At 47.2% G+C, this 11,557-nt stretch overlaps 1 protein-coding gene across 1 annotated transcript; it reads right to left on the minus strand.

Annotated features, from left to right (window-relative positions):
- Nucleotides 1-964: 964 nt before the first annotated feature.
- Maged1 (MAGE family member D1) lies at nucleotides 965-7,936 on the minus strand. The gene is made up of 13 exons (XM_059250585.1): nucleotides 7,750-7,936; nucleotides 7,093-7,166; nucleotides 5,695-6,393; nucleotides 4,459-5,127; nucleotides 4,296-4,359; nucleotides 4,034-4,113; nucleotides 3,779-3,870; nucleotides 3,481-3,560; nucleotides 3,347-3,389; nucleotides 3,075-3,137; nucleotides 2,429-2,543; nucleotides 1,372-1,752; nucleotides 965-1,167 (listed from the first exon to the last, which is right to left on the minus strand). The coding sequence occupies exons 2-12, from the start codon at nucleotides 7,135-7,137 to the stop codon at nucleotides 1,375-1,377; spliced, it is 2,328 nt and encodes a 775-aa protein (XP_059106568.1). The 5' UTR covers nucleotides 7,138-7,166; nucleotides 7,750-7,936; the 3' UTR covers nucleotides 965-1,167; nucleotides 1,372-1,374.
- Between the last annotated feature and the right edge of the window lie 3,621 nt (nucleotides 7,937-11,557).

The raw sequence follows: 11,557 nt of genomic DNA on the forward strand, positions 1-11,557 counted from the left end.
TCCAAATACCAGTTTTTAAGTAAGTTACGGTCTAGGCCTAATTTTGTTCCTGGCCAGAAAGCTTTAGAAACTCAAACAGGTCCAGTTCAGGTCATAGCCAAGGGCTGTCTAGCTCGACTTAGGTTTTACTTCCTTAATCCCTGTTTTCTAAGCAACGACTCCCCTTTCTCCCTGCAGGAGACTATTTTTTTTAAAAAATATTTTTTGAGATTATAATTACATCATTTCCCCTCCCTTTTCCTCCCTCCACCCCTCCTCCCATATACCCTTCCTTGTTCTTTCCCAAACTCATGGCCTCTTTTTTCATTAATTAGTGTTACCCCTTTTGAGGCCGCTTTCATAAACCCTGTATCTGTGATGAAGTTCCCCAGTCCTGTGTCACCAGGGGATTGTGATGGCTTCTGGAGGGACAGGCCGAATGTCCAGAGACTGCACAGAGGTGATCTATTAGCTCAGCCCTTTATGGGCAATGTGGCTATGGGATTCTCTCAGAAGAGACTTTGGTACCTGGCTCATGGGGCTATTCCTTTTCTTGCCTTTATCCTAGTTCTTTCACTTTCCACATGGACATAATGAACATTCTGGAATCCTGCCACTGACCCTTCATCTTCTATCCTTCACTCTTGCCTCTTGAAACACTGGGGGGTTCACTTTTCTTCTTAAATGTAATTGTTTTGACCATCCACACCTTCCTTCACCATTCCATTTCTTATACAGTAGCATTACCCATACCATGCATTACTCATGTGCTATTTAATGTATGAACTATTATACCAGCCCTTAGATCTCAACAGCACTTGTGTTCATTCATTCCCTTCTTTGGTTCCTAATCCATTAGATGGATCTACCCACATTTCCATATATTGAAAGCTGATCTGCTCTTCAGGTTAGAGCCAATAAATATGTTGCGCTTTCTCTCTCTCCCTGGATATACATACAAAAAAGAGGAGCACATTTAATTCACTTTGCAATTTCAACATTTATTTCTGATACCAAAACTTGACAACACACAAGGAAAAAAAAAGTAATAGACAGAATAGCAAATAAAATTATCTTGCATGCCACTCTCAGTCAATAGGATGTGGCTCTCTAGATAGCTGTGTTTTGAAGGAATCTGAGGCTTCAGCCTCACTCGGAGGGAAAACTATTGCAAATGATGAGCAGGATCTGTGAATACAAGAAAAAAGGAAAAGAATTCAATAAGCTGGATAAAGTAAAAAGGAACATTAACACCAAATACTACTTCTCTGTGCTTCTTTTTTCTCTACCACGGGTTTTACATTACTACTAGCTTAGGAATGTGAATACAATCCCCACTGACCATGTATCCCCCAAGAACCCTACCTGCCTAATTTAACGTGATTTACTTACATTTTACTCAACCCAGAAGAAGCCAATGGCACCGAAGTTGGCAGCAAAGTTGGCAGTGGCTGTACCACTGGGGCCAATAATGGGGCCAGTGAAGGCCTGAGGGAACCTGGAGCGGGCATTCTGGTGGTATCGGGCCCAGAAGGTAAAGGGGATCCTGGACCAAGGATCTCCAAAATCGCCTTCCTCATCCCAGGTCAGCAGCTCAAACTCGATGTCATCCCAGCTCCAGGGCCCAGACACAGCCTCATCTCCGATTCCCATGCGGGTTCTCGCTTCAGCGCGGGCCTCTGCCTCAGCTGCAGCAGCATCCAGAGCATCCAAAGCTTCATCTGCAGCTTCCATGAACTGTGCAGTCCAGTCACGAGGGTCTCTCTTCTGCACCTGCAATGAGGAATAGAAAATAAAACCAAACCTTTTACAGTAGCCAAGATACATAATCAGTGTAAGTGCCCAACAACAGATGAATGAAAAAGAAAATATTGTATTACACACAGTGGAATACTAGTCAGTCTTTAAAAATGAAAATCCTACTATTCGTGACAATATGGTTGAAACTGAAGGACATTATGTTAAGTAAGTCAATCCAAAGAGACAAATATTGTATTGGCAATCTAAAACTAGACTGACAGGAGTAGATAAGAATGGTGGTTGCCAGGGGCTAAATTTGGATGAGGAACAGGGACATATTCATTAAATGGGTATGAAATTAGAGTTAGATATAATGAGTAAGTTCTGGATATCTATTATGCAGCAGAAAGTCTGTAAGTTAATGACTAGCATATATTTGTAAATTGCCGAGATGGCTTTTCTTGTGTGTTCCTGTATGTGTGTGCACATACATGTGGCAGGTATGTGCATGCATGGAGGCCAGAAGTTCAACCTTGAGTGTTGTTGCTCAGGTACCATCTCCCTTTCATTTGAGATCGTGTATCTCAGTAAGTAGGCTCTCCACCTCCCCAGCACTGGACTGCAAACACGCACTACCACATCTGGCTTTTTTCCCTACCCGGGTTCTGGGGACTGAACCCAATGAACCTGCCATCAGTTCCTCCATTACCTCGGCAATGAACCTCAGCACTTTCATCTTGCTGGTCTCATGGTAGGAACGGAGGCCCCAGAGGAACTCATACTCAGGAGGGTTGCTGTTGGGCACTCGTCTGTAGTCCAGGTATCTGAGGGGGCAAAAAAGAGTCCGTGTTTATGGGAAGTCTACAAACAATACCTAGTAATTCTGGATTCTGAAACTCTTTCGTTCAAATAGAAATCTTTGACTGCAGAGTCACTCCTAAACACAGTCAGGGTATCTACCTGTTAAGAATCAGGTCTTAGACTTCCTATGCCAGGGATTCTACACCAGGCAACCATTCAGCGCTACAAGGGACACTTGTATGGGGTCACAGAAAGGAAACACTCATTTTAACCCTTCTGCTAAAGCTGCTGCTTCAGGTTCTTATAATCTTGTCAACGAACCACAAATAGATCACTTCCAGGATTCCGACATGGCCCACCCTTTCCTGAGAAAGTGTACTATGAGCATGGTGGACAGGCTTCACTTCTAACTATGCTGTAGAAACACCCTACCTCAAAGAGCACATTTGGTAAACACTTCTGAGTAAAGGTGTTATTTCTGTGAACCTTTATATAGGTGTGGTGCGTAATATGTTTAGAAAGCCTTTTCGGATGCGGACCAAGCAGTCACTTACTTCTGCTTTACAAACTCGTAAGTAAGAAGCTTTCTCAGATCACCAAGGAGGGGATGTCTGACCCTGATGGTAAAAAAGAAAATGACAATCAGAATTTTCCTGAAGAAAAGAGGGAGAGAGTTCAAGGTTGTTTTCCCATCTACCCACACAATTTACATATCCCCAAGGCAGAGTTCCCCCACCCAGACCAACAGGTTAATGCAATTCTGGGACCATCCCCTGCTGCCAAAGTAGAATTCGAACAGACAGGAGATGAAAGAGCCTAGTCATACCCAGGACGTAGTCCCATCTTGCGCAGTGCCTCCCAAAGGACGGCTGTAATGGAAGGCAAGAGGACATAAGGCATAGAAAGTAAGCATGGGAATCAGGCTGCAGCCAACCCCCAGCTGCAAGTCCAGCCACTCACCCTCACTGGCACGGTTGCCATTCATGAAGATAATGCCCAGAATCACTAAGAGGAGGCCTAGCTTGGGTGTGTCTTTGGTCCTAGAGGAGTCCAAAAAGAATACACATATGTATATAGCCAGCAGCCATTTGCTTGAAAAACCCCAGCAAGCTTACCAATTAGCTTTTCCAGTATTCCTCAGTGGAGATCATTATGCCCCCACTCTGCCCATGACCTCCTATGAGACTGAATACTGAAACTCTTAGAAAAAAAAAGCATCACTGAGAAAGGCCATATTCCATCTCCTTTCCCATCTTACGTTCCCAGTATGCCAGCCAGGGACTCAGGGGTGCTGATGAGAATATACAGATGCTCTTCTTTGTCAATTTCCTTCAGCTGAATTCCAAATTTCTACAGGGGCAAGAAAACAGATTATGAAATTACAGCAGTTAGCATACTCTACCCATTGGCAGGCAGCCATAGCCCTGTTAAGCCTTGTCCTAAACTTCCAGTAGGAATCTCATAAAATTGAAACTTTCCCCATCATTCCAGTTTCTCAGGTTTGGCTTTTTACCTTCTCCAGGACAAAGCAGGCGCGTTCAATGATTTCTGGATAAACATCAGTGTATTCTCGGATGATATCCCTCAGCATTTCTGTAAGAGAAAAGGGGAAGCACCGAGACTGAGCTGGAGCACCCAGTAGCAGTCCTTTGCCAGTCCTGGTGAGCGTAGCTCAGGCAGGGTCCTCAAAAGTAGAAACAGAGAAATCAGCTATGGAAGGGAAGGGATGTATAAGCAAAAGATACTATGGAGCACAGGGATAGGGGAAGACCTACCTGAGCGCTTGATGGGCACCTTTGTGTAGTCTTTAAGCATCAGGTACTTGACCAACTTGTTTGCCTGGGGAGAAAGAAATAATTAAAATTATGTTTGCAGAAAACTTGGCTGATTGTAAATGGAAGGACAACAGTAAAATAAGTGGAGAGGTACAGTTCTTACTCTTTCCTGAAGAAGGGCCACATCTCGGGGCTGTGGAGCACCCTGGTTCTGTGAGGCACGAGAGTTGGAGGAGGATCTCAGATTAGGCGAGGGTCGTAAGTTCTGCCAGTCAGGTGGAATTGGCCAATCGGCAGGGATCCAGTCAGGTGGAAAAGGCCAATCAGTGGGAAATGACCAGTCAGGAGGCAGTGACCAGTCAGGTGGTAACTGCCAATCTGGAGGGCCTTGCCAATCTTGGGGGCCCTGCCAACTGGGTGGAGCCTGCCAACTGGGTGGGCTCTGCCATCCAGGTGTATTCTGCCAGGCCATTGGGTTTGGCCAGACAATTGGACCAGGCCAGACAATGGGGTTTGGCCAGATCACTGGATTCTGCCAGATCACTGGGTTAGGCCAGATCACTGGATTCTGCCATGCAACTGGGTTCTGCCAAGCTGATGGTGTCTGCCTAGCTGGGGGACTCTGACGTGCTGGTGGGGTCTGCCTGGCTGTCTGGTTTTGCCAGCCTGATGGGTTCTGCCAAGCCAGTGGGGTCTGCCACAGCACATTGGGGGGTGCGCCAGGTGGGTTCTGAGTGGTCACTGGAACTGGAGCAGACCTCCAGTTCCCTGAAGCCAGTGAGGCCCGCCTTTGATCCCCACTGCTGTTCTCTTCCACATTCAAGTTATTAATCTGCATCACAAGAGAAAAGAAAATTCCAGGGTCACTATTAATCCTGGGTCCTCCCAGTAGCTAACCTAGGAACTTCCTATGAATCTTCACCTATAAGGACATCCTGACCCCTCACTCGCCATTGGTCACTTTGTTTTTCCTTGTCTTTCAGGCAGGAGTTTCACCTCCAAACCAGACCAACCGTAACCAGAAAGTGGGGCTTCTTTTCCTATGTGACCCTGAACTCAAGCCACCTCTTTTCTCCCTGACTGTGTTTTCTCTAGCTAGTGAGGTCAATCTTCAAGATCTAATGATAATTTGATGTGAGCCTGCCTAACTTAAGATCTTACACATGGTGTTTACTGTTAAAATGTCCTATACACAGGTGGCGTGGTGATCCATATTATCAAGTGTCCTTATAGAAGCTCACCATCAATCTGTGGACAATCAGGGGTCAGGAATAAACATCTAACACCCCCTACAACTTAGCCAAAATACAGGCATACATGCCCTTTATTTTGTTTGCAGCAAATGTACTTCAAAGAAAGCAGAGCACCCAAAGCGAAGTGAAGCTAGCGGGGATCTCACCTTGCGGGTCCTCTTGCCCCGAATTATAGTCCGGGACTCCACATTCTGAGCCTGGGAGGCATCTGCTGAGGTCTGTGCTGCTGCACCGTCAGTTTCAGAGATACCTGGGCTGGTCCCTATGTCAGCCATTTTGGCCTGGTTTACATTCTGGATCTGGGCATCAGCTGCAGGGCCCTTAGTGGTATCATTCCAAGCCTTAGTAGCTGTCTTAGGCTGGTTGTTGGTCATCTCATTGGCACTGGGGGACTGAGAGAAATTGTAGGCGGCACTGGGGCCTGCCTTAGTAGTGGTATTCTGGGCCTTAAAGGCCATTTCAGACTTTTTAGCTGATTTGCCTGTGGTTGCTGCCTGGGAAAAATCAGAGGCAGCATTTGGACCTTTAGAGGTGCCATTCTGTGACTTAAAGGCCACCTTAGACTGATTCTTGGGCATCTCCTTGGCATTACGTGCCTGAGAGAAATCATTTGGACCCTTTGTGGTGGTATTCTGGGCTTTGAAGCCTGTCTTAGGCCTAGCAGCAGCTGTTGAAAGCTCAGTATCAGCCACCTCATTGGCAGTTGGGGGCTGTGAACTCTGGGGACTAGCATTCTGCCCACTGGCAGCTGCTGTGGCCTGGTTGGTGGGTGGAGCCTCGGAGATCTGGATGGCTTCCATCAAGGTCTGCACAAGCAAGGCGCTGTCTTCAACGGAGGCCTCAGCCTGCAAATACAGGAGGGAGGGGGTTAATTTCAACCTCTGGGCCTTACCAGCCAGACCAGAAGGAGGGGCACCCGCAGCAGGGGAGCTGTAGACAAGCCTCGCAGTTCACAGATGGGGGCAGAGAAGGGTCAATGGGAGGCGGGGTGGGAACAAAACTTGGTTAAGGGTAGAGGGGGCAGGGCAAGGTGAGAGCCGTCAGAGGTAGCAGGGGCTGGTGAGGAATGTGGTGCAAACCACTGAACCCCCAGCGGGTTTAGAGCTGGACTGGTTGGGCTTGCGGTGGGAAACTCAAGACCCGAGGAGGAGGTGGGAGGAATGGAGGAGGCTAAGCAGCGTGGGTGGAGGGGGAGTCTCGCTGCGTGGAGAAAGGGAGGGGTGGAGGCGAGAGGTTGGGGGATGGGGCGACAGACTGCTCTACACGCGTCAGGGTTATGGAGAAAAAATGGTTCCTTACCCAACCCGCATTCTCTGGGCAGACTGCCCTGACTAACAGGGTCTCCCCTTTCTCTAAGCAGGGACCGATGGCTGAAAAGGGACGCCCCTCCCCCATTCGATAAACGCTAGAAATTTGAGAGGCAGCGGAGTCCAGGCCGGAAGAAGGGCAAAATCAGATCCTGCCATTTGCGCTAGGAAAAGGGGCCAGTGGTGGGCGTCATCTGTCAGCAGGGAAAATGGAGGAATGGGGGACGGGGTTCTCACCTGGAAGCCGCGGAGGCCTGCACCACCGTCCGGTTTCTGAGCCATAGCTCTTGTCTCTCTGGCAAGAGCAGAGCCTAGGGGGGTGTGGGAGAGGAACTAGGCATTACACACTACCGAAGGAAAATACGCAGGGCCGAATTGTGTGTGCGCGCGTGTGGTTGGATTCTGGGGGCGGGGGAGGTGCCGGGGACGGGGAGAACCGGGCCTAATGGGAGCGGGAAAAGTAAACGGGCGTCCCGACGGACCAGCTAAAATTGCCAGACGCTGCCGGGGAAACGCTGCAAATCCGCGTTCTGGAATCGGACGAGAGCTCCGAACGCGGTAGTTTTCGGAGGGGGGGGGGGGAGTTGGGGGGGGCGGAGAGGGGGAGGGGAGGGGAGGGGAAAGATTCGCTTCGGGAAAGTTGAATTAAGGTTTTCAATCGAGAGGACCCGTATAACGGATCAAGGTCGAGAAATTTGAGGCTTCCGTGAAGGAATTGGATAAGGATTCCGAGGATGAACGGGGTTCTAAATTAGAAAGGGTCGGGAGCGGGTACGAATCCGGGACCGGGCGGTGGAGGGGGTTTCTAAATCCAGGGTAAAGGGACTGGGAGAAAAGGATAGGGGAAGGGCGCCACGCCAGGGGGCAGATGCCCACTCTGGGGGCTAGTCTCACCTTGCCTCAGGCCCCAACCCCAACCCCCTCGCTGCTTCCCTTCTTCACGACTCAGAGGGTCAGGACTGCAGTGCTCGGCTCTCGGCGGCTGCACTCTCTCCTTGTCCAGGAGAAAATGCCAGCGCGGCAGCTCGGGCGACCCCGCCTCTTCGCCTAATATACCACCCACCGCCTCAGGAAGCCCCGCGCATGCGCAACAGCTGACTGTCCAAATAAGAGTCCCGCTTGCTTTCCCAACAAAAGCTTCATCCTGGAGACCTTGGCGCGCATGTGCACTCGAAGGAGAGCCCGCCTCTTTGCCAGCACACTATCCCACCGCCAACCAGGTTGACAGTGGACAGAGGCCCCTCCCCTTCTTCTTCCGCACCCACTCCTCCAACAGCTGCGCAGAGCCTTTCGGTCCCACCCCCTCGCCCAGCACACCAGCCCCCTACCTTTATCCGCAATGCGTCTCTTCGCAGTCCCTCCCTTTTTCCCGAGGACTCTCTAGGCAGGTCCGCGACTGCCTCCCACCCCCTGCTTAGGGCCTCTTAGGTAGGCCGCTGCAGGGGTCTCTTATTTCGACACAAGCTCGGCCTCTGCCGAGTTTACCCACTTTGCTACGCAGGAACCTTCGAGGCCGGAAAAAATACCTACCAGGAGGTAGCAAAGCAAGTGTCGGCCAGGGCAATCTACACATTTCCTCCGACTAGACCCAGAAAATTAGCTTTTCTTTTTTTTTCTTTTCTTTTCTTTTTTTTTTTTTTTTTGAAAATTACCTTTTCACTTGCCTTTTTTGCAGTTTTTGCCGTGGAACCATTTCGTGAGGGGTGGGTCAGAGAGGGGCCGGAAAGGCTTAGGGCAGTGGGAGCTGTCCTGGAGCTTGTTTTTCTCAAATAGCGCAGCCCTGGGAGGTGGAGGTAGGGCAACATCCTCATTTAACATACCAGGTAGCTAAAGTCATAAACCCACTGTCTGAACCAGGACACTGAGCTAGTAACAAACAGAAAAGGCAAATTTTGGCACAGCACAGTGGTGCACACTGGAGACTGAGGAACGCCAGGAGTTCCAGGCTAGCTACGCAACTCTGAGACTTTATCCAAAAAACAAACATCCATGTGGGGCCGGGATTTTCCTGACTGCAAAATCTGTATAATGTTAGTGCTGGTCTGAGAACTGAGGCACTCCTTAATTTTCCATTGGAATGACAAGCTTTTCCTCTCCCCAATATTTGTTCCAAGTGGACAAGGCCTGTGTTCTAGGAGGCCTAGTATATGTGGGAACCTTTAAGGTTCACTCTGGGCTCCCATTGGCAGGCACTTCCCAGGAGTGAGACCCCAGGACTTGGTGCTTGCTGGAGCGGCCAGAGCAGTCAGGTGTGTCTGTCCTGCTCTTGCAGAATGAAGCTGGGCTGCGCTTTAGAATTCCATGATTGGTGTCTGACCTATCTGTCACTGGCTGTGTGAGCCCCCGAGAACATAGTCACATTAGTGGACTTCTCCAAGCCTGGTTTACTCACTACACAAAATAAGAATCACAGAAAGTGGGTCCTGTCCAGGGACACACAGCCTGCTGTGCTTCCAAGATGGCTGAAGAAACAAAAGCAGAAAAACGACATGCAGATACCAAGTGACTCAAACCAAACCCATACGTTTCCAAAATCCAAGGCAGATTTTAGCGCGCTTCCCATTATTCTGGCATCAGCCCCTGCAAGGAGCCTGCATATGAAAGAAAGCTAATGCTAGGAAGGACTGCAGCATTTAGTCCCCAAGGACCAACATCAATTCTGCCAGGCTGGATGACTTCCCTCATCTGTTGCATAGCAACCTCCTCTGTCAGCTGCCTGTTTTTCCTCAGCACTTCCTCTGTAAAGTGTCTGCAGTGGGACGTGATCAGACTCGGGAAAGGAGGTCTGAGGTGCCATTTTATATATTATCTGCTTCCATGGCTGTTATCTTCAGTCATGACCCAGCCTGTAATTTTCAGGCTTGTCTCCTATTGCCCCCTCCGTTCTCCAGTTGGATATTCTCAAAATTATTCTCTTGATATTCTCAAAATTATTATTCCCAAATTTATTTTTATATATATATATATCCTCCTCACCACTATTTCCTTTAGTTATGCCCTTTTTGCCAAATTAGAATGGAGGCTTCTTTAGGGAGATGGACTGTTCTCTGTTTTATTCATTGTTGTATCCTCAGCATGAAGAACAATGCCTAGTACATTTTATATTTTCAATAAATAATTGTTTGATGAATGAATGCATCATACAATGCACCACATTGCTAAAAGCAGAAACTTGAATTTTTGCTTGATAAATTCACTCATTTTTTGTCATACACAGACATAATGCATACTCATTACAGGAACAGTTTATATGTATCATTAAAGATTGAAATATTATCTAAATGCTATAGAAGTCAAGTAATCATTTTCTAATCCTCACCACCTGAGACAGTGGCTAAAGTTTTTTGCTACCTTTTCATATAGCACTTTAAGCATAGACACACAGCTCTTCTTATATCAATAGGATAATATGCATGTGGACAATATTTTAAATTACACTATTTTGCCTAATACTTCACAATCTTCTTTCAGTTCTGTCAAAGGTGCATTGTTAGCATGATCTTTATATCCTTGCATGATCAAAGACTCACGTTTTTATCATTTGACAAGAACTAAAAGCATATACAATTTTTTGCATCTAATTTATCTTATCAAAAATCTACCTGAGTCATTCTTTAAAAAAATGTTAACATTCATTTTTGTTTACGTTTGTTCATGTTGTAACAAGGATCCTGGTGTTAGCTGAGTTCATTATGCAGGACAGGCAAAGGACTGACTGTCCAGGAAAGACAAAAGACTGAAATGCAGGAAAAAGCTTTACTGAAGCAGGCTGCCAGGCTCCTTCGCTGGGACCGGGAGGTAGGAGTCTGAGGGGCATGGCATGGCTCTGTTGTCCAGATGTTTGTCCCGCAGGCCTGTCTTTGACTTGCCCTCAGTGTGTCTGTGGGTTTGTCTCTCTGTGTGTAAGGCACATATGGATGCTTTTGGATGCCAGGAGAGAGAGTTGGCCTCCCTGGAGCTAGAGTTATATAGGTGGTTGTGTGCCACCTGGTGTGGGTGCTGGGAACTGAACTTACATCGCTTAAAACAGCTGGCCCATCTCTAGTCCCTATTTTTTAAATTTGTATGTGTGTGTGTGTATGTATGTGTGTGTCTATGTAAACAGATTTCCATTTCTTTGAGTTAAATATCCAACAGTGTAATTTCTGGGTCTTATAGTGTGTGTTAGTTTTACAAGAAGCTACAGATTTTTCCTCTAGTGGCTGAACCATTTCACATTCCATTAACCACATATGAATGGTCCAATTTCTACAAATCTTTGGTGGCATCTGTAGTCAGAAGTTTTAGCAATAGTGTGTAGTAATAGCTCACTATATTTTTAATGTACATTTACCTGATGGTTAATTATACTGAATATTTTTGTGTGATAATTTCACACCCATATCTACCTTCTAATAAAAATGTCTGTCTATTTTTTATCCATTTTCTAATTGGATTGTTTAATTGCTTTTATAAAATATGTTGGATCTTGATAAGAGTACTGCTGGACAAGCATGATAACCTGAGTTAAAATTCCTAGCACACATGTAGAAAGTTGTGTATAGGTATGCATACCTGTCATTGGGATGGAGACAGGAGGATTGCTGGATCTTCCTATCTGTAGGTTCAGTGAAAGACTTTGCCTGGGCATAAAGCAGAAAGCACCTGACATCCTCCCTTGGCCTCTGTGAGTGCATGGATGTGTGTACCTACACACAAATGA

This window comes from Peromyscus eremicus, chromosome X (genome assembly GCF_949786415.1).
Source record: "Peromyscus eremicus chromosome X, PerEre_H2_v1, whole genome shotgun sequence".
In the NCBI taxonomy this organism is placed as follows: Eukaryota; Metazoa; Chordata; class Mammalia; order Rodentia; family Cricetidae; genus Peromyscus; species Peromyscus eremicus.